This window comes from Rhinopithecus roxellana, chromosome 9 (genome assembly GCF_007565055.1).
Source record: "Rhinopithecus roxellana isolate Shanxi Qingling chromosome 9, ASM756505v1, whole genome shotgun sequence".
NCBI classification, from domain to species: domain Eukaryota; kingdom Metazoa; phylum Chordata; class Mammalia; order Primates; family Cercopithecidae; genus Rhinopithecus; species Rhinopithecus roxellana.
The window spans coordinates 24,781,840-24,804,800 of NC_044557.1; the positions used below are offsets into that span (position 1 = coordinate 24,781,840).

The 22,961-nt window shown below is 43.7% G+C and overlaps 1 protein-coding gene across 3 annotated transcripts; it reads left to right on the forward strand.

The window, feature by feature from the left end:
• The first annotated feature begins 928 nt into the window (after window positions 1-928).
• Window positions 929-22,865, forward strand: UBXN8 (UBX domain protein 8). 3 transcript variants are annotated; one of them, XM_010370872.2, is made up of 8 exons: window positions 929-1,060; window positions 8,121-8,243; window positions 9,764-9,834; window positions 11,695-11,817; window positions 13,494-13,616; window positions 17,206-17,244; window positions 19,566-19,640; window positions 22,031-22,865. In XM_010370872.2, the coding sequence occupies exons 1-8, from the start codon at window positions 973-975 to the stop codon at window positions 22,196-22,198; spliced, it is 810 nt and encodes a 269-aa protein (XP_010369174.2). In that variant the 5' UTR covers window positions 929-972; the 3' UTR covers window positions 22,199-22,865. The 3 variants fall into 3 exon arrangements, with proteins under 3 accessions (XP_010369174.2, XP_010369176.2, XP_030794111.1); XM_030938251.1 differs by lacking the exon at window positions 929-1,060 and adding an exon at window positions 7,428-7,580; XM_010370874.2 differs by lacking the exon at window positions 8,121-8,243 and having other exon boundaries at window positions 938-1,060.
• The last annotated feature ends 96 nt before the right edge of the window (window positions 22,866-22,961 follow it).

Sequence of the window (22,961 nt, forward strand, 5' to 3'; positions counted from 1 at the left end):
GAGACAGAGTCTCATTCTGTCGCCCAGGCTGGAGTACAGTGGCGCAAACTCGGCTCAAAGCAAACTCCGCATGCGGGTTCAAGCAATTCTCCTGCCTCAGCCTCCCGAATAGCTGGAATTACAGGTGACTGCCACCACGCCCGGCTACTTTTTGTATTTTTAGTAGACGGGGGTTTCACCATATTGGCCAGGCTGGTCTCGAACTCCTGACCTTGTGATCCGCCCGCCTCGGCCTCCCAAAGTGCTGAGATTACAGACGTGAGCCAGGCCAGGAAAGATAATTTCTAAGTATGAAATGTAGGTTGGGAGAAGTGCACAGTGGTGAGTTACAGATGGCAATGAGGTCACACAACTATGAAGTCAAGGTTAACAATAACGCATACGGGAAAAACTGACAAGTGGCGCAACAAGGGGTAGCGGGTCTCCAGGACGTGGCATTAGGACGTGCTTGTTGAGGGGCAGGTATTTGGAATCAGGCCCCACTGTCGAGTTGTCTTTCTGCAGGAACCAGAGAGTGCGGTCGGGACACAGGAAGCAGGGACCGTTAGGGAGATAAGGAAGGTGCTATTCCCACATCCATCCTCTACGGCCACAAGGTCAGGGGGGCCAGGCTGCCTCCTCACAGCATCAGCTTTTTCTTCGGCTTCATTTCCCTCTGGAAAGCGCTTTCTCACCGACGCTGCAGAGACCTTAGGGGCAGCCCCTGCCCTGCTATCCTCCAAGGGGCCACCACTCTAGAGCCTACGCTCCTCTGGACATCATGTGACTTGGGGGACTACTTGCCTTTCTTCTGAAACACGGCTACAGACTAGGAGTTAAAAACACTGGGCTTAGCGCGCCCTCAATAACGACGCAGCCGTGGGACGCTACCCTCTCCCAGCCTGTCCGCTGCAGGAAGAGTTCCACTTCCTCCCCCAGAAAACGCGGCCGGAAGGGGCGGGCTTTCCGCTTGGACCTGGCGCTTCCGCCACCATGGCTGCACGTGGGGTTGTTGTTATTTTTTTCCTCTCTGCTGTCCCCCTTGTGTGTCTGGAGCTCCGGCGTGGGATCCCGGATATAGGTAAGTGTTGACTTTTTCCCTTCGACAGTTGCAGCTGGGTAATTTTCACAGGAATGTTGCATAGAATGACCGCTTCTTCGACTGCGTCGCTTCGGAGCGGCTTTGACTACAACTCCCAGACTGCATCGTGCCTGCCTCCCACTTCCGGAGCCGACTTCACTTCGGGGAACTTTTTCCCTCCAGGTGTGGTGGTTTTGCGTGTAAGAGAGCAGCGACAAAGAGCACAGGGGTAAGCATAGACAGTGCTTCTGTATCCTGGTGAGCATTCAAAAGGAAATCAACAGGTTGATAAGATGAAGGCCTTCTGAGAATTTAGGCTGAGAGGTTTTCTGTTTTGTTTTGTTTTGTTTTTAAATTAGAGACAGGGTCTCACTATGTTGCCCAGACTGGTCTCGAACTCCTGGGTTCAAGAGATCCTCCTGCCTCGGCCTCTCAAAGTGCTGGGATTACAGGCCTGCGCCACTGCGCCTGGCCCTGAGATTTAAATAAGGGGCCACACCCGTGAAAAGCCAGTGGAGGCAGGGAAGGGGTTGGGGAGGGGAGGAGTATTCTAGGCAAAAGATTGTGACGTGTTGGAGGAAAAGGTGAAGGCCATTGTGACTGAATCAAGGAGAGCTGGGAGGAGGAGGAGGAATTGGCTCAGGATAATGACTTTTATTGAACACCTATTATAAGCCAAATACCAGGTGCTGGTTATTATCTCATTTAATCTGCACTGCAGTCAGAGGCGGGTAGGCACTATTATAATTCCCATTTTACAGCTGAGGGAACTGAAATTTAGGGAGATTAAGTGACTTCCCTAAGGCTTTAAAAAGGTCACTCGATTCTGTATGGAGAATACTTTGGACGGAAGCTATGGTGGAAGCAGTGAGGCACGTCAGGCTTTGGAATTTGACAAGTGGTGATGATGGCCTGGACTAGGAAAATAAAAGAGGAGATGAAGTGTAGACAGATTTGGGATATTGACGAAGTAGGATCAACCAACAGGCTTTGTTTATGGGTTGATGTTTGGGGCAAGGGAAAGGAAGGATTCGAGGACGACTGCCGCCTGGGGGATTGAACAAACCTAGGTATTTGGTAGTGCTACTGGTAAAGGGAAAATGGAAAGAAAAACAGTGGAGATGCTGAGAGTCATGAGTTGATTTTTGGACATTTCAGTGATCAGTTTACATGTCTGTCTCCCTTTTTAAGGTCAATTCTAAAGTTAGAGACCATAATGAAACTTGGCTTTGTGTACTCCCTCTCTTTCTCCACCTTTTCTCCCTGCTCATAAGGAGTTAGATGCCTAGAAATGTTGCCTGCAATAAGAAATGAAAATAAAATGCTTTAAAAAAAGATGTACAAAGACTCCTGATGCTTCCCACTCACTCAAGCTGTGTTGGAATGTAACAAGACTTTTATCCAAAGGATCACAAATGTTGAATTCACACTCACCATTTCCAAAATTCACCTGTTCCGTTGTCTTTTCAACATCCACCCCTACTCTGCTCATTTATTATTTTTTTTTTGAGACAAGGTCTTGCTCAGTCACCCAGGCTGCAGTGCAGTGGCACGGTCATGGCTTACTGCAGAGCCTGGACTTCCCAGCTCAGGTGATCCTCCCACCTCAGCCTCCTGAGTAGCTAGGACTACAGGTGCCACACCACCATGCCGAGCTAATTTTTTGTATTTTTTGCAGAGAAGTGGTTTTGCCATGTTGCCCAGACTAGTCTGGAACTCCTAGGCTCAAGCAATCTGCCCACCTTGGCCACCCAGAATGCTGGGATTATAGGTGTGAGCCACCATGCCCAGCCAGAAATATGTTTCTTGAAAGCAGAGACCAAATGAAATTTGTTTTTGTATTCCCAGCACTTACCAGCGTCTAGTTTAATAGAACTAGGGACAAGGGTTCTAGAAATTGCACCTGCGCTCCTGGCAGCATCTTTGTCTAGTTCTTAAAATTTTCATGGAATTAGCTTCTTTCTCAGAATTCTGAATGAATGATTGTTTCCTTTGGATTATTTTCCCTTTTTAAGTTTTTTTTTTTTTTAATATATTTTTTCCTTTTTTTTTTTTTTTTTTTTTTTGCTACCTTTGGATTCTTGATAGTGAGCTTCCAATAATTATTTGTTAACAGTATTTAAGTCTGTTTTACGTATCATACTTTATACCAGCAACAGGGCTGGTTATGCCTATACTAATATTCAGACATATATTGAAAAAGTAGCCTTGTCTTTTGTTTTTTTTGAGATGGAGTCTCGCTCTGTTGACCAGGCTGGAGTGCAGTGACACAATCTTGGCTCACTGCAAGGTCTGCCTCCTGGGTTCACGCCATTCTCCTGCCTCAGCCTCCCAAGTAGCTGGGACTACAGACGCCCACCACGATGCCCAGTTAATTTTTTGTATTTTTAGTAGAGACAGGGTTTCACTGTGTTAGCCAGGATGGTCTCGATCTCCTGACTTGGTGATCCACCCGCCTCAGCCTCCCAAAGTGCTGGGATTACAGGCATGAGCCTCTGTGCCCGGCCTGCATTGTCTTTTTCTACTGTGTAAAAAAAACCTTTGTTGTCAATACATTTTACTTGTACTTAAGCTAAATTTTTTTTTTTTTTTTTTTTTTTTTTTTTAAAGACGGAGTCTTACCCTGTCACCCAGGCTGGAGTGCAGTGGCGCAATCTCGGCTCACTGCAACTTCCACCTTCAGGGTTCAAGAGATTCTCCTGCCTCAGCCTTCTGAGTAGCTGGGACTACAGGCATGTGCCACCATGACTGGCTAATTTTTTTTGTAGTTGTAGTAGAGACAAAGTTTCATATGTTGTGCCAGGTTGGTCTCCAACTCCTGACCTTGTGATCCACCCGCCTTGACCTCCCAAAGTGCTGGGATTACAGGCGTGAGCCACTGTGCCTGGCCTAAGCTAAATATTTTAAGGCCCGTTCCTCACGTTTGTTATCCGTTGAAGTACACTGCTTATGGGGTCTGTAGTTTAAGTACACAAAAAAATCCCAGCACTCTGGGAGGCTGAAGTGGGCAAGTCATGAGGTCAAGAGATCAAGACCATCCTGGCCAACATGGTGGAACCCTGTCTCTACTAAAAATACAAAAATTAGCGGAGCATGGTAGTGCACGCCTGTAGTCTCAGCTACTCGGGAGGCTGAGGCAGGAGAATTGCTTAAATCTGGGAGGCGGAGGTTGCAGTGAGCTGAGATTGCACCACTGCACTCCAGCCTGGCAACAGAGTGAGACTGTCTCAAAAAGAAAAGCAAAAAAACAAAACAAAACAAAAACCTTAAAAATGTTTTTTTCTCAAAAGATATACACACAAATAGAGTTCTTTCATATTCCCATGTGATGTATGCAGATTGCTTGTTAGAACAGCAGTAGTGTGAAACATAAATCCCACACCTCAATGGGTTTTTTTTGTTTTTTGTTTTTTGTTTTTTTTTGAGACAGAGTCTTACTCTGTTGCCCAGGCAGAAGTGCAGTGGTGCAATCTCAGCTCACTGCACTCTCCGCCTCCTGGGTTCAAGCCATTCTCATGCCTCAGCCTCCCAAGTAGCTAGGATTACCAGTGTTCACCACTATGCCTGGCTGATGTTTGTATTTTTAGTAGAGATGGGGTTTCACCATGTTGCCCAGGCTGGTTATGAACTGAGTTCAAGTGATCCACCCACCTCAGCCTTTCAAAGTGCTGGGATTATAGGTGTGAGCCACCTGCGCCTTGCCTCAGTGGTTTCTTTTCTTTTTTTTTTTTTTTTTGAGATGGAGTCTCGCTTTGTCGCCCAGGCTGGAGTACAGTGGCGAGATTTTGGCTCACTGCAAGCTCCGCCTCCCAGGTTCATGCTATTCTCCTGCCTCAGCCTCTGAGTAGCAGGGTCTACAGGTGCCCGCCACAATGCCCAGCTAATTTTTTGTATGTTTTAGTAGAGATGGGGTTTCACAATGTTAGGCAGGATGGTCTCTATCTCCTGACCTCGTGATTCTCCCGCCTCGGCCTCCCAAAGTGCTGGGATTGCAGGTGTGAGCCACCGTGCCCGGCCTCAGTGGTTTGTTTACATACTAATACTCTAGACATTAAACTACTTTTGTATTGGCCAGAGATAAAATAAATTAAATTATATGTCCTATTGAATAACACCTGAATCAATAGTTAATACTGTCAAGTTGGAAGAGCTATGATTTTTTTTTTTAAGTCATACTTCTTCTCTAAACAACTTTAAATTGGTAGGGTTTTTAAAAGAATAATATTAGGCCAAGTATGGTGGCTCACGCCTGTAATCCCAGCACTTTGGGAGGCCAAGAAGCGGGCATCATTTGGAAAAATACATATATATATCATCTGATAGCCCACATCTGTGGTCCCAGCTACTTGGGAGGCTGACATGGGACCATTGCTTGAGCCCTGGAGGTCATGGCTGCAGTGAGCTGTGATCAACTGCTGCACTCCAGCCTGGGCAAGAGAGTGAGATTCCATCTTAAAAAAAAAAAAAAAAAGGCAAGAGTATACATCTGTTTTCAGTTTAAAATAAAACATTTAAGTCTGTATATCTTTTTCTTTTTCTTTTTTTTGAGACAGAGTTTCAGGCTGGAGTGCAATGGCCTTATCTCTGCTCACTGCATCCTTCACCTCCCGGTTCAAGCCATTCTCGTGCCTCAGCCTCCCAAGTGGCTGGGATTACAGGTACCCACCATCATGCCTGGCTAATTTTTATATTTTGGGAGAGATGGGGGTTTCACCATGTTGGCCAGGTTGGTCTTGAAGTCCTGACCTCAGGTGATATGCCTGCCTTGGCCTCCCAAAGTGCTGGGATTACAGGCATGAGCCATCTCGCCCAGCCTATATATATGTTTTTCTAATTCCTTCTTTAAGTTTTAGTTAGTTGACTAATTACCAGCCTTGATCACATTGGATTCCTCTGTATCTCTGCCATTTATCTTTTGAGAATTAAAAACACAAAACAAGAGTAAAAATTCCGAAAGGATGGAAATCATTTTTAACCCAGCTTTGTCTCCTGTCCCTCAACATTTGCCAAATTGTGTTATGCAAAGTAGGTAGTAGATTTTTGCTCAAATAATTTTCACTTTGGTTCTTAATATAAGACCAAATACTGGCTGGGTGCGGTGGCTCATGCCTGTAGTCCCAGCACTTTGGGAGGCTGAGGTAGGCAGATCACCACCCACTCCTGGTCAGGAGTTTGAGACCAGCCTGTCCAATGTGGTGAAACCCTGTCTCTACTGAAAATACAAAATTAGCCAGGCGTGGTGGTGCATGCCTGTAGTCTGAGCTACCCAGGAGGCTGAGACAGGAGAATAGCTGGAACCCGGGAGGCAGAGGTTGCAGTGAGCCAAGATTGCACCAATGCACTCCAGCCTGGGCAACAGAGTGAGATTCCATCTGAAATAAATAAATAAATAAATAAAAAGACCAAATACTATATTTTTACTTTTTCCTCGGCAAGCATGTAAATTGTAATTTTACTTACAAGTGACTAAATGTCAAGAAATACAGAAGCACACAGTTGCACAGTTGTGAGAAATAAGGGTTTGGTGTTTCCGTGAGAATGTTTATCATAGAACTAGAATTTGAATTTGACAGGATGATTTCTTTTTTTTTCTTTTCTTTTTTTTTTTGAGACGGAGTCTCTCTCTGTCGCCCAGGCTGGAGTGCAGTGGTGCCATCTCTGCTCACTGCAGGCTCCACCTCCTGGGTTCATGCCATTTTCCTGCCTCAGCCTCCCAAGTAGCTGGGACTACAGGTACCCGCCACCACTCCCAGCTAATCTTTTGTATTTTTAGTAGAGACAGGGTTTCACCGTGTTAGCCAGGATGGTCTTGATTTCTTGACCTCGTGATCTGCCCACCTCAGCTTCCCAAAGTGCTGGGATTACAGGCGTGAGCCACCACACCCGACCAACACGATATTTTCACAATTTTATTTCTAGTTATGTAATTTTCTCTATATGGGAAACTACAACTTATACATTACTGATACTCATATTTTTAGTGTAGCTGATTGCTCTAATTATAACTGTATTCCCAAGATAGTGTTTATTCTAGAATTATGCTCTGTACATTTGTTCTGGAAATGACAACCATTATGAGTTTTTTCATGCCCAAAGGAGAACACAGTAAGCCCTCTGTATCTGTGAGTTCCACATGCGAGGATTTAAGCACCTGTGGATTGAGACGATTCAGAAAAGTCTGGGTGTTGTGTTTCACTCCTACAGTCCCAGGACCTTGGGAGGCTGAGGCGAGCAGATTGCCTGAGTTCAGGAGTTCAAGACCAGACTGGACCACCTGGCGAGACCCCGTCTCTACAAAAAATACAGAAATTAGCTGGGTGTGGTGATGCGTACCTGTAGTCCCAGCTACTTGGCGGGGCTGAGGCAGGTGGATCGTTTGAGCCCCAGGAGGTTGAGGCTGCAGTGAGCCGTGTTCTCACCACTGCACTCCAGCAGCCTGGGTGGCAGAGCAAGACCAAGAAGAGCAATACACTGTCTCTTAAAGAAGGAAAGAAAAGAAAATATTCAGAAAAAAAATGGGGTAAATGGATGTTTGTCTGTCTGTCCCAACCATGTGCAGACTTTTTTCCCTGTCCATAAACAGTAAAGTATAGCAACTATTTATAGAGCCTTTACGCTGTATTGGGTAATATATGAGTAATCTATAGATGATTTAAAGTAAGTGGGAGCATAGACTATATGTGAACACTATGCCATTTTATATCAGGTACTTGAGCATCCGTGGATTTTGGTATACTCAGGAGTCCTGGAACCAATACCCCATGCATACTAAGGGATGACTATATATGAACAAAATCATAAGACAGTTACATAATCTTTACTATACTTTCCCAGTACAGATAATCTTCTAATGTGTTATAATTTATTAGGAGTATCAAGAAAAATGTTTTGGGTTGGGCGTGTTGGCTCACGCCTATTATCCTAGCTGGCACTTTGGGAGGCCAAGACAGGAGGATCACTTGAGCTCAGGAGTTTGAGACCAGCCTAGTCAACCTAGTGAGACCTCGTCTCTTAAAACAAAAAGTTTTGAATTTTAATTTTAGTTTTTTTCCTTTGTCAGGAATCAAGGATTTTCTTTTGCTTTGTGGCCGGATTTTCTTACTGCTTGCTCTTCTTACTGTAATTATTTCTGTGACTACCTCGTGGCTTAACTCATTTAAATCTTCCCAAGTTTATCTGAAGGGTAAGTTTGTTATTTATGCTACCCTTTTATGCCATTCTACTCAAATTTCTTTCCTTTTTTTATTCTAGAACTTTGCACAGTAAGAACCATTTTACTATTAATTTGTGATGTGTAGGTTCAGGGAGAGTAATCATCACAACTTGAGTCATGATTTTTTTGTGTGTGGTTTTTAAAAATTAGTAATGATTGCTTTGCATGGACTATAGCCCAACATTTTTATGAGAAATTGTACATTTTTCTTATATATGTGTTTTTAAGTTATATCATTTCTAAGTTGTTATGTGGTAAATTCCCTAATTTTAAATTGTGTGTTCGTGTTGCTTAACTGCCATTTGATACTTACAGTTTATGAGCTCTTCTACAGAGTGAATGTATCTATCATTAATCTTTTTTTTTTTTGGAGATGGAGACTCGCTCTGTCACCAGCTGGAGTGCAGTGGCGCGATCTTGCCTCACTGCAACCTCCGCCTCCTGGATTCAAGCGATTCTCCTGCCTCAGCCTCCTGAGTAACTGGGACTACAGGCGTGCACCACCATGCCTAGCTAAGTTTTGTATTTTTAGTAGAGATGAGGTTTCACCATGTTTGCCAGGATGGTCTTTATCTCTTGACCCCATGATTTGGCCGCCTCAGCCTCCCGAAGTTGGGATCACAGGCACGAGACACCACGCCCTGCCGATCTACCTACCATTAATCTTGAAAGGCTTTTCATCCTAATTTTTTGTTCCATTCTAGCAGTTTTTACTTAGACACCTTTGTCTTTTATATGTAAATCTTTTTAATTTTAGGAAATCATGCTTGTTTTTGGTTTTTAAATTTGAGACAGAGTCTCACTCTGTCACCCAGGCTGGAATGCAGTGGCATGATCTTGGCTCACTGCAGCCTCCTCCTCCCAGGCTCAAGTGATCCTCTTGCCTCAGCTTCCCAAGTAGTTGGGACTACAGGTGTGTACCACTGCATCTGGCTACTTTTTGTAGTTTTTGTAGAGGTGGGATTTCGCCATGTTGCCCAGGCTGTTCTCTAGCTCCTGAGCTCAAATGATCCACCTGCCTCAGTCACCCAAAATGCTGGGATTGCAGGCTTGACCCACTTCACCCAGCCTGTTTCCTTTTTGGTAAGCAAAAGTTTGTGAGTCCTAGAAGCCTTTTAAAGTAATATTGTACTTAGCCTCAGAACAGGTGAATCTTAAAACCAAAAACTACATATTTTCTATGCTACTAGGAAGAAGCTTGTCATTAGTGAATTTGGTACATTGTGTTTTCACTGTTTATTTAAATGTAAGTAAATAAAAGGAAAGTGACCAGTGTTGAATGGATAGCCCTTTCAAATTAACTATGAATAAAACCATAATCCTAAAAGGTTATACTATTCAACCCAAACATAAATGACAGTGTGATATTTTAGGGTCTCCCAACCATAGACTTCAGATTTTTTTTCTTTTTTTGATACATTATTTGATTGGTTATACTTCAAATGAGATATTTGGGAAGTAAAAAGCACTTTCATGTTTTGATGTCTTAGAAGAAGAAGAAAAGAATAAGAAAAGACAAAAACTTGTGAGAAAAAAACAACAAGAGGCACAAGGAGAGAAGGTAAGCCAGAATTTTTAGAGACTTTATGCGTAGAGAAATACAAAAATCTCTGAGGCAATTAAAATTAAGGTCTGTTGCTTCTCTGTGTGTGCTAAGATTTAAAAAAAATATATTGAGGTCAAATTCATGTGACATAAACTTGACCATTTTATGTTACTTATTTGTTTTCAAAATGGAGTCTCACTCTGTCACCTAGGCTGGAAAGCAGTGGTGAGATCCTGGCTCACTGCAATCTCCGCCTCCCAGGTTCAAGCGATTCTCCTGCCTCAGCCTCCCAAGTAGCTGGGATTACAGGCATGCACCACCACACCCAGCTAATTTTTGTGTTTTTAGTAGAGATATGGTTTTGCCATATTGGCCAGGCTGGTCTTAAACTCCTGACTTCAGGTGATCCACTTGCCTTGGCCTCCCAAAATGCTAGGATTACAGGCATGAGTCACTGTGCCCAGCCAAAATTGACCAGGCTGTTCAGTGACATTTAGTACATTCACAAGGTTGTACAACTACCACCTCTGTTCCATCTCCCATGAAGAAAACCATATACTCTTTAAACAGTCACTCCCTACTCTCCCCTCCTCCCATCCTCTGGCAGCCACCAATCTGCTTTCTATTGGTATGAATTTACCTATTGTAGATGAATAATATTCCATTGAATAGATATGCCACCGGTTTTTTTTTTTTTTTTTTTTTTTTTTTTTTTTTTTTTTTTTTTTTTGAGACTGGTCCTCTCTCTGTTGCCCAGGCTGGGGTGGAGTGGTACAACCATAGCTCACTGTCACCTCAAATTCCTAGGTTCATGGGATCCTCCTGCCTCAGCTTCCCGGGTAGCTGGAACTATAGCCACACACACATCACCACGTTCAGCTAATTGTTTAAAAATTTTGGGTCAGGCATGGTGGTGCACGGCTGTAATTCCAGCACTTTGGGAGGCTGAGACGGGTGGATCACGAGGTCAAGAGATCAAGACCATCCTGGCCAACATGGTGAAATCCCGTCTCTACTAAAAATACAAAAATTAGCTGGGTGTGGTGGCATGTGCCTGTAGTCCCAGCTACTAGGGATGCTGAGCCAGGAGAATGACTTGAACCCGGGAGGCAGGGGTTGCAGTGAGCCAAGATTGTGACACTGCACTCCAGCCTGGCGACGGAGTCAGACACCGTTTAAAAAAAAAAAAAAATTTGACCAGGCTTGGTGTTTTCTGCCTGTAATCCCAGCACTTTGGCAGGCAGAGGCGGGTGGATCACTTGAGGTGAGGAGTTTGAGACCAGCCTGGCCAGCATGATGAAACCCTGTCTCTACTAAAAATACAATAATTAGCTGGGCATGGTGATGGGCACTTGTAGTCCCAGCTACTTGGGAGACTGAGGCTGGAGAATCACTTGAACCCAGGAGCCGGAGGTTGCAGTGAGTAGAGTCTGCACCACTGCACTCCATCCTGGGCAACAGAGTGAGACTCTGTCTCAAAACAAAAACAAAACAGAAATGAAGGATGTTGGCTTCCCTCTCCAGATTTAAGACCTGAAATTCTGAAGATGACACTTGGTTTCCCATTTGTGACAAATCCTTGGAGTTACCATACTGGCATTCAATTTGAATCAGGATATGGGATTGTTCCCAGCATGAAAACCACAACCTGGTTTATAGTTTCATAATCAGGCAGGTCAAAAACCAGTGTCTGTCCAGCTTGCTGTCTACCTGTCGGCATGAGCCTGCCCGCAACCAAGCAGCCAAACAGGGTGGCAGTGGCTCTGTTCAGCCAGCAGGGCTCTTACTTGGTTCTTATTTATAACTTTATAGATAGCGTATATTTTAAGGAACATTAATGTATAGTAACAACACCTAATTTGTTGTTTTGAACAGGCCAGCAGATACATAGAGAACGTTTTAAAACCTCACCAGGAAATGAAATTGAGAAAACTGGAGGAGCGCTTTTATCAAATGACGGGTGAAGCCTGGAAATTAAGCAGTGGTCACAAACTTGGGGTTGGAAAATATTCTCATTTTATATTTTGAATCCTCTTACTGTGTTTCCTATTACATGATTGATTTGTAATTGAAACTGATGTTAGTCTGTTTTTAGATTTTATTGATAATGATTGTGTATCAGTTTTTGTTCAGCATACTTGTTTATCGCATGGTTAAGGGGTTGGTCTTTGTTTTTAAAAGACAGGGTCTCTCTCTGTTGCCCAGGCTGGGTGCAGTGGCATGATCGTAGCTCACTGCAGCCTCAAACTCCAGGGCTCAAAGGATCCTCCTGCCTCTGCCTCAGCTTCTTAAGTTGCTAGGACTACAGGTGCACCCTACCATGGACTGCACCTGGCTGATGAAGTGTTTTTTGGTGCCTAAAGAGCATATAACTTGGTTCCTTAAAAAGCTGTTGTGGTGACTCACGCCTGTAATCCCAGCAATTTGGAAGGATGAGGCAGGCAGATTGCTTGAGACCAGGAGTTTGAGACCAGCCTGGGCAACATAGGAAGACCCTGTCTCTAAAAAAAAAAAAAAAAAAAAAAAAAATTAAAAATTAGCCAGATGTGATAGTGTGTGGCTGTAGTTTCAGCTACTTGGGAGGTTGAGGCAGGAGGATCACTTGAGCCCAGGAGGTCAAAAGGCTGCAGTGAGCTGTGACCACCACTGCACTCCAGCCTGGGAGACTGAGCAAGACCCTTTCTCCAAAAAACAAACAAACAAAAACTGTGACATAAGATAGTCTTTAAAACTGTTGAATAAATTGCTGTTGTCTTATATGAGGGCAAGAACATTCTGATCTTTCCTCAAGTCAAGATCTCCAAGGTATTAAGCTCATGTTATATATGTTATTATATATTATATATTCTGATTTTTAAGTCAAATTAAACTTTGGTTATGTTTTCCTTCAGCACTGAATATGAATTTTGTCAGTTTCTACAGAAGTTTACAATTTTAAGTTTTCTTTTTTTTTTGAGGCGGAGTCTCGCTCTGCTGCCCAAGCTGGAGTGCAGTGGCGCCATCTCAGCTCACTGCAACCTCTGCCTCTCAGGTTCAAGGGATTCTTCTGCCTCAGCTAATTTTTGTTTTTGAGACAGTCTCACTCCATCACCCAGGCTAGAGTGCAGTGGCGTGATGTCGGCTCACTGCAACCTCCACCTCCTAGGTGCAAGCAATTTTCCTGCCTCAGTCTCCCAAGTAGCTGGGATTACAGGTGCCTGCCACCACGCCTGGCTAATTTTTGTATTTTTTTTAGTAGAGGTGGGGTTTCACCATGTTGACCAGGCTGGTCTCGAACTCCTGACCTCCAGTGATCTGCCCACCTCGGCGTCCTGAAATTCTGGGATTACAGGTCTGAGCCACCGCACCCGGGCAATTTCTGTATTCTTTTAGTAGAGACGGCGTTTCACTGTGTTAGCCAGGCTGGTCTTGAATTCCTGACTTCAGGTGATCTGCCCTCCTCAGTCTCTCAAAGTGCTGGGATTACAGGTGTGAGCCACAGCACCCCGCTCAAGCCTCGTGTTTTCTTGTTGACAGAGATAATGCTTTAATTTTTTGGGTCTCATAATGGCTTGCTGATATTTTTCTACTGACATGCCATCAGGGTAAAAAAAAAGAAAAAGGAAAAACAATTGTGAATGTAATAAAGTTGATAGAAAACATCTCTTTAGAAATTGTCTTTTGTGTTTGACTAGGGTGATGAAGGTACAAGTCAGACATCTTTTGAAACATCAAATAGAGAAGCAGCAAAGAGCCAGAACTTGCCTCAACCTGTAACTGAATTTCCATCTCCTGCTGAACAGCCCACATGCAAGGAGGTAAAGTACTTCATGCCTGTCATTGAATTGTGTTTGTGTGCAGTAGGAGTATCAAACTCTGGGTGAGGTGGTGTACTGGGTGAAGATCAGGACTGGCCTTTTATCCAGATGGTGTCTTCCCACTACCTTACAAAGCGATCACCTTTATTAAGAATAGGCTAGGCGCCATGGCTGACACCATGGTGACACCTCCCAACACTTTGGGAGGTTGAGGCCACCAGTTTGAGCCCAGCCTGGCCAACATGGTGAAACCCCATCTCTATTTAAAAAAAAAAAAGACTTTTCCTTGTTCAATATTAATATTAATGCTCTGAATCCAACTTGGAAGCAATAAAGACAAATGATAATAGGTTTAGAAAATACTCAATTATTGACTGGACATGGTGGCTTATGCCTGTAATCCCAGCACTTTGGGATGCCAAGGCAGGCAGATCAGCTGAGGTCAGGAGTTCAAGACCAGCCTGGCCAACATGGTAAAACCACATCTCTACTAAAAATACAAAAATATTAGCTGGGCGTGGTGGCAGGCACCGGTAATCCCGGCTACTGAGGAGGCTGAGACAGGAAAATTGCTTGAACCCGGGAGGTGGAGGTTGCAGTGAGCCAAGATTGCACCATTGCACTCCAGCCTGGATGACAATAGTGAAACTCTGTCTCAAAAAAAAAAAAAAAAAAGGGCTGGGCGTGGTGGCTCATACCTGTAATCCCAGCAGTTTGGGAGGCCGAGGTGGGTGGATCACGAGGTCACGAGTTCAAGACCAGCCTGGCCAAGATGGTAAAACCCCGTCTCTACTAAAAATACAAAAATTAGTGGCAGGCACCTGTAATCCCAGCTGCTTGTGAGGCTGAAGCAGGATACTCTGTTGAACCTGGGGGAGGGGAGGTTGCAGTGAGCCTAGATCACGTCACTGCACTCCAGCCTGGGCAATAGAGTGAGACTGTGTCTCAGAAAAAAAAAATATTCAATTCTTTTTTTTTTTTTTTTGAGACGGAGTCTCACACTGTCGCCCAGACTGGAGTGAGTGCAGTGGCGAGATCTCAGCTCACTGCAAGCTCCGCCTCCTGGGTTCACACCATTCTCCTGCCTTGGCCTCCCGAGTAGCTGGGACTACAGGCACCTGCCACTGCGGCAGGCTAATTTTTTTGTATTTTTAGTAGAGACAGGGTTTCACCGTGTTAGCCAGGATGGTCTCCATCTCCTGACCTCGTGATCCTCCCGCCTTGGCCTCCCAAAGTGCTGGGATTACAGGTGTGAGCCACTGTGCCCGGCCAAAAGTACTCAGTTCTTTTTAAGGAATTTGATGATGTGAAAATGAAAAATACAATGCTTACGAAGGGAAGCATTCCTATTGACTTAAGACATTATCAAGCCCTGTCTTGTGAGTGGCTAATAGTTGTCATTAACATGAGTGTATAATTTTCCTTATCGGCCCTTCTAGGGAATAGATTAGCAATCAGTCACTTTGGATTAGTGCCCAGGTTTATTATACATGTTTTTCATTCAAATCTTCAATCCCTAACGTAATTCCGATTGGAGTTGGAAAAGATTGGAAATAAGAAATCTGTTTTTACCGGTCCTTAGGGAAAGATGGGAGGCTGTCTATTCCCTGAAAATAGTTTCTAAGATACTGCTTCTCAATCTGAGATTTCCTGGTCCCATAGTGGAGATTAAGCAGAGGAATCAGATTATTGAACTATCACTGACATTTGAAAAAGGTCAATATGAACTAAACAGACTGATTAAAAACTCATGTTTGTGTTTTGTTAATAACACTATCTTATTGCTGATGGCAGATTTTACTTGACAGTCACATATGCTTTTGATACCAAAGGAAAACAAATGAGTTATTTAGTAAATGCAAGTAAGGTTAGATTACATGTTATAAAATATATTCTGTGGTATTAATCAATAAAGAGAGTTCCTGGAGATGAAGTCATTGGTAACAAATGTTTTAATGAGAGAAAATGGTCTAAATATCTGCATTATTTTATTTTTATTTTTTTGAGACAGAGCCTCACTCTGTCACCCAGGCTGGAGTGCAGTGGCATAGTCATGGCTCACTGCAGTCTCTGCCTCCTGGGTTCAAGAGATTCTCGTGCCTCAACCTCCTAAGTAGCTAGGATCACAGGCGTGTGCCAGCACGCCTGGCTAATTTTTGTATTTTTAGTAGAGATGGGGAATCACCATGTTGACCAGGCTGGTCTTGAACTCCCGACCTCAGGTGATCTGCCTGCCTCAGCCCCTGAAAGTGCTGGGATTACAGGCATGAGCCACCACACCCAACCCAATATCTGGATTCTTAATAGATTAATGGAAATAGGGAAACATGAGTAAATGACAGAAGCAACCAAAGTAAATGGTTTCTGGAAGTCACCTGAGAGTGTGAGTGACGATAAGTTCATATTTATGTTAAAATTTGTATATGGGCCGGGCGCGGTGGCTCACATCTCTAATCCCAGCACTTTGGGAGGCTGAGGCGGGTGGATCACAAGGTTAGGAGATCAAGACCATCCTGGCTAACTCAGTGAAACCCCGTCTCTACTAAAAAATACAAAGAGTAAGCCAGGCATGGTGTGGGGCACCTGTAGTCGCAGCTACTTGGGAGGCTGAGACAGGAGAATGGTGTGAACCCGGGAGGTGGAGCTTCCAGTGAGCTGAGTTCACGCCACTGCACTCTAGCCTGGGCGACAGGGTGAGACTCCGTCTCAGAAAAAAAATAAGTAAATAAAATAAAATAAAATGTGTATATGTTTGAAGCAAAATAATTTTTGGGTCTAATTTTTTTTTTTTTTTTTTTTTAAAAGACGGAGGCTTGCTCTGTCACCCAGGCTGGAATGCAGTGGCACAACCTCAACTCATTGCAACCTCTGCTTCCTGGGTTCCAAGTGATTTTCCTGCCTCAGCCTCCTGAGTAGCTGGGATTATGGGCACCTGTCATCATGCCTGGATAATTTCTGTATTTTTGTAGAGATGGGGTTTCACCATGTTAGCTACACTGATCATGAACTCTTGACCTCAAGTGATCCGCCCGCCTCAGCCTCCCAATGTGTTGGGATTACAGGCGTGAGCCATTGCATCTGGCTGATTCATGTTAATATTTATCCTGTTCTTATGTAAATGTATGTGTATATGCATACACATCATTTTTTTTTTTTTTTTTTAAAGTGACAAAGTCTTGCTTTGTTGCAATGGTTAGCCTTGAACTTCTGAGCTCAAGTGATCCTCCTGCCTCAGCCTCCTGAGTTGCTGGGATTCCAGACATAAGCCACTGTATCTGGCTTTTTTTAAAAAATAGTACATTTTTATATATTAGTAATATTTTGGAACATAATAGAAGCAAAATCCTTTAAATATGTATAGCTTGGGAGCTACTATCTCAAATCCTATTTTTATGATTAATTTTAGCACACTTGCCCAAAAATGTTTATTAATTGAGCTATTTGCATTATAAACTTTTTATGGATGTTTAAAGATTTAAGTAAGCTTAGATGTGTGTCTAAAGCCTGTATTGAGAGGAACTCTTCTCATTGACACTTTTGTTTGCTTCTTGAAAATGTTTACATTCCTCTTACCAATACTTTTCTTTAGATTCCTGATTTACCTGAAGAACCTTCTCAAACAGCAGAAGTAAGTCTGTTATTCTCTTTGAAAAGTAAACTTATTTTCTATTTTCTTTGCTTAACATCCATTAAATATGTCTTATCTAAGCTTAGGTTTAGAAAGATATGATAGCGTAAGTGTTCACGTGATTATACTGTAACTAGGTCTTTTTTAGAACAGAGACAGGGTCTCACTATGTTGCCTAGGCTGACCTTGAACTCCTGGGCTCAAGTGATCCACCTGCCTCAGCCTCCTAGTTAGTGGGTCTTATTTGGAATGTAGTGTAGTATCAAATTCCTCAGCATGAGTCCTATTTTGCAAGCCTGCTGTGTGCTGAGTTGTCTTTTTTTTGAGATGAAGTCTCGCTCTTATCTCCCAGGCTGGAGTGCAATGACATGATCTCAATTCACTGCAACGTCCGCTTCCCGAGTTCAAGCGATTCTCCTGCCTCAGCCTCCCAAGTAGTTGCCACCACACCAGGCTAGTTTTTGTATTTTTAGTAGAGACGGGGTTTTACCAATTTGGCCAGGCGGGCCTGGAACTCCTGACCTCAGGTGATCTGCCTGTCTTGACCTCCCAAAGTGGTGGGATTACACCCACCCACTGCCTCAGGCATAGGATACACGTGAGCTTTTCCAGAACTTTAGGTCAGATAATGCATGGCTTACTAAAACAGAATCAAAATAGACATATGTCCCAGCACTTTGGGAGGCCAAGATGGGAGGATTACCTCAGCTTAGCAATTCAAGACCAGCCTGGGCAACATAGTGAGACCCTGTCACTACAAAAAGAAAAAAAAAACTAGGCAAATGACTTCAAATTGCAGTTCTCCTTTTCAAAGGAGAAAATGAAGAGGGCAACGACATTGTAGATGTTTTAATTTAGGAGTGGTTTGCTGTTGGGGGCTGGGCTAGGACTGATCCCCAGCTGTGTCAAGCTGCCTTCTTCCCAGTTGCTGAGTCATAGTCCGTGGTGCCTTGGTCAAGCTGCCTTCTTCCCAGTTGCTGAGTCATAGTCCGTGGTGCCTTCCTGTCACTGGCCACCCTACTTATAGACACTTCCTCATGTATGGGGAGCACACACCTGTCTTGAAAGCCATTAAGTCATTTGGGCAATAAATCCAGGAGAACCCACTTCTTGGGGCTCGGCAACAGCTATACTCCTTGGAAACCTTTTTTTTTGAGACAGGCTTTTGCTCTGTCTCATAGGCTGGAGTGCAGTGGCACGATCATAGCTCACTGCATTTTCAACCTCTCAGGCTTAGGTGATCCTTCTACCTTAGCATCCCAAGTAACTAGGACTGCAGGCACATGCCACCAGGCCTGGCTAATTTTTAAATTAAAGAAATTTTTTTTGGTAAAGATTGGGTCTCACTGTGTTGGTCCGACTCCTGGTCTCACGTGATCCTCTCACCTTGGCCTCCCCAGGTGGCCTCCCCACATCCCCAGATGTGAGTCACTGTGCCTGATGGGAAAGCTTTTTTTTTTTTTGAGACCAAGTCTCACCGTGTTGCTCAAGCTGGAGTGCAATGGCACGATCTCAGCTCACTGAAACCTCTGCTTCCCGGGTTCAAGCCATTCTCCTGCCTCAGCCTCCTGAGTAGCTAGGACCACAGGTGTGTGCCACCATGCCTGGCTAATATTTGTATTTTTAGGAGAAATGGGGTTTCACCATGTTGGCCAGGCTGGTCTCGAACTCCTGACCTCAAGTGATCTGCCCACCTTGGCCTCCCAAAGTGCTGGGATTACAGCCTGAGCCACTGCACCTGGCCTGTTGGAAATATTTCCTAACATAGCTTTCCTGAGAGGGAGGGGTGCTGCTCTAAAACTACCACTTATGCATAATATGATACCCACATAACGCCCAGCACAGTTAATGATCATGTTAGTCATAAAGGGTTTCTTGACAGTTGAAAAATAAACACTAATTTGTCATCTTCTCATTTTATAATGTCTTTTTTAAAAAAAACAGTCTTGCTCTGTCATCCAGGCTGGGGTGTAGTGGTGTGATCACAGCTCGCTGCTGTCTCAGATTCCCTGGGCTCAGGCAATTCTCCCACTTCAACCTCCCAAGTAGCTGGGACTAGAGGCGTGCACTACCACGTCTAGCTAATTTTTCTATTTTTTGTCGGGGAGTGTGTCTCAAACTCCTGGCCTCAAGTGGTCCGCCTGTCTCAGCCTCCCAAAGTCCTAGGATTATAGGCGTGAGCCACCACCATGCCCTACCTATGTCTTAATAATTAGCAAAGCAGCATCTAAGTCCTTTTTAGCTGCTTAGCTGTTTTATAGAATGAAAGGAATTGCAAAAAGCAATGGATCGGAGTTCTTATGTGAATCTTTCTTCCTCAGGTCGTTACTGTTGCTCTCCGATGTCCCAGTGGGAATGTCCTGAGGAGAAGGTTTTTGAAGTCCTGCAGCTCACAGGTAAGTGAAGGAATTCGCATTTTGAGAAGTATCTTTGTTGAATTTGGCAGTAGTTTATTCACATGCCGTTGGGAAGGTGTGATCACACTGTCATCCTGCACCTCCCATCAGGTATGGATAAAGGACATTTCCACGTACTCCACATTGCAGAAATTTGGCTAACTAGGCATGCATGCTGGATGTCTCTGAATTGTGATCTCTGCATTCACATTTTACTCATTCTTTCCCTTTGGTGTATTTTTCCTTTGTTGTTTGCTTTCATTACATTTTCATAATTTGATGGGCAATATGCTTTTAAATCCTTCGGAAGTAGCCACTATTAACTTTAGACTTTTTTTTCTTTTAAAAACGGTACTGTGGGCTGGGTGCAGTGGCTCAGTCTGTAATCCCAACACTTTGGGAGGCCAAGGTGGGCAGATCACTTGAGGTCAGGAGTTCGAGACCAGCCTGGCCAACATGGTGAAACCCCATCTCTACTAAAAATATGAAAATTAGCCAGGCATGGTGGCAGACGCCTGTAATCTCAGCTACTTGGGAGGCTGAGGCAGGAGGATCACTCGAACCTGGGAGGCAGAGGTTTCAATGAGCTGAGATCGTGCCACTGCACTCCGGCCTGGGTGACAGAGCAAAATTCTGTCTCAAAAATAATAAATAATAAAAACAATACTGTGGTTGTTAGTGATAATTTGGAAAATATGGAAAAGTAGAGAGAGAAAAAAATTTGATCTGTAGTCTCATGCCAAAACCAGTTACTAACATTTCGGTATATTTCCATCTCTAATTACATTTAAACATATAATTATGTGTGCATTAAAAATATATGTAAATAATTTTCTGTCCTGTTTGTTGTATTTAACCTTCAATGACAAGAATGCTATAAACCGTAATGGAAAATACTGGATTTGACTACATAAAAAAACCTGTCAGGTGCGGTGGCTCATGCATGTAATTCCAGCACTTTGGGAGGCCAAGGCAGGCGGATCATGAGGTCAGGAGATGAAGACCATCCTAACATGGTGAAACCCCGTCTCTACTAAAAATACAAAAAAATTAGCCAGGCGTGGTGGTGGGCGCCTGTAGTCCCAGCTACTCGGGAGGCTGAGGCAGGAAAATCGCTTGAACCCGGGAGGCGGAGGTTGCAGTGACCCGAGATTGTGCCACTGCCCTCCAGCCTGGGAGACAGAGCAAGACTGTCTCAAAAAACAACAAAACAGAAAACCTTTAATATTTTTTATTTTATATTTTAAAAATAGAACAGGGTCTCACTATGCTGACCAGGTCAATCTTGAACTCCTGGGCTCAAACGATTCTCCTGCCTCGTCGTTCCAAAGTGCTGGGATTACAGGTGTGAGCCACTGTGTCTGGCCATCATAACTTGTTAATGTGAATGTAAATAGGATCAGTGTTCCTGACAGATAATTTACAATTGTTTTTATTTATTTTTGTGAGATTGGTTCTCACTCTGTCACCAAAGCTGAAGCACAGTGGTACAATCACAGCTCACTGAAACCTTGACCTTCCCGGGCTCAGGTGATCCTTGCACCTCAGCCTCCTGAGTAGCTGGGATTATAGGCACGCACCACTGAGCCTGGCTAATTTTTGTATTTTTTGTAGAGACTGGGTTTCGCCATGTTACCCAGGCTGGTCTCAAACTTCTGTGCCATTATATGTTTGGAAAAAAATGTATACATACGTGTGTGTGTGTGTGTGTGTGTATATATATATATATATAGTTTTGAGACAGAGTCTTGCTGTGTCACCCAGGCTGCAGTGCAGTGGCGGGATCTTGGCTCACTGCAACCTCCGCCTCGTGGGTTCAAATTATTCTCCCTCCCCAGCCTCCTGAGGGCCTGGGATTACAGGTGGCTGCCACCACGCCTGGCTAATTTTTGGCTCAGCGCAGTGGCTTATGGCCGTAATCCCAGCGCTTCGGGAGGCGCAGGCAGGCAGATCACTTGAGGTCAGGAGTTCAAGACCAGCCTGGCCAACATGGTGGAACCCCATCTCTACCAAAAATACAAAAATTAGTGGGGCATGGTGCCAGGCGCCTGTATAATCCAAGCTACTCTGGAGGCTGAGGCAGGAGAATCGCTTACACCCAGGAGGTGGAGGTTTCAGTGAGCCGAGATCATGCCATTGCACTCCAGCCTGAGTGACAGAGCAAGACTCCCATGTCAAAAAAAAAAAAAGAATATTCCTATCTCAAAACTCATGGCAAGCTATTTTCCTTTAAGCTCTAGAAAGTTTCTTTGAAAGGTATGAAAATTCTGTCCCATGACTCCTAGGGATATGATTTTATGTTGACAAAATTATAAAATGTTATGGTGGTCTAAAGGGACACGGTGTGTAAAGTATTTGATAATGACTAAGCCAAGCTTTTTATCTTCTAGGTCTTACTTGACTGGATGATGAGAATTGGGTACCACACATCTCTATACAGCCTTTCTACTTCCTTTCCCAGACGGCCTCTGGCAGTGGAGGGGGGCCAGTCGCTGGAGGACATAGGAATAACTGTGGACACTGTGCTCATCCTGGAAGAGAAGGAGCAGACCAACTAGGAAAGAAGTCTGAGACCAGCCTGGGTAACATGGCGAAACCCAGTCTCTACATGCTCCCTGTTCTGCTTGAAGTCAGCTGTGCCATGACCTCCTGGCACAATAAAGGCTTCACGATAAAACCACACCATACCTTGATTGAGCTTATGGCAGTAAACATTGAACATTGATATCCATGGGAATAGGATTAGAAAAGGATTGCTTTCTGCATATAATCATCTGTGGACTGTGCCATTTTACAATGTACCAAATGAGAACGAGGTAAAAATGTAAATGAGGTAAAAATGTATGCAGTAAGGCACTCCGTAATTGGTATTTTTTTCCCAGCTGACATTATTTCTCAGTGTTAGAAAACAAACCCATAGAACTTTGCTTTTTGCCTCTTCAATCCGTCTTACCACACAATATTTCATGATTCAGTCAAATTTTTCAAAGTCTTATAAGCAGGAATGTTTATTCTGCTGTATTTCTGTGAAATTAAAAACTTGGAAGAAGCTTTAAAGCTCTTGGAGGCTTTCAATTTCTTTCTGATGGGTATATATTAGTTTACTTAACTAATGTTTGCGATTTACATAATTTTGACTTGTATTAAATGTTACATTTACAAAGTTCCAAATGAATCAGTATTTTTAAAAATAAAACTATGAAAGCATTAAAATATAGGTGAATTATAAAAAATTGATCATTTCCCTCTCCTGCTTATAAGCTTGTAATGATAAAGTCATGCACTGTTCAGACTCCAAGTGTGGTTATAAAAGGCTTTTAA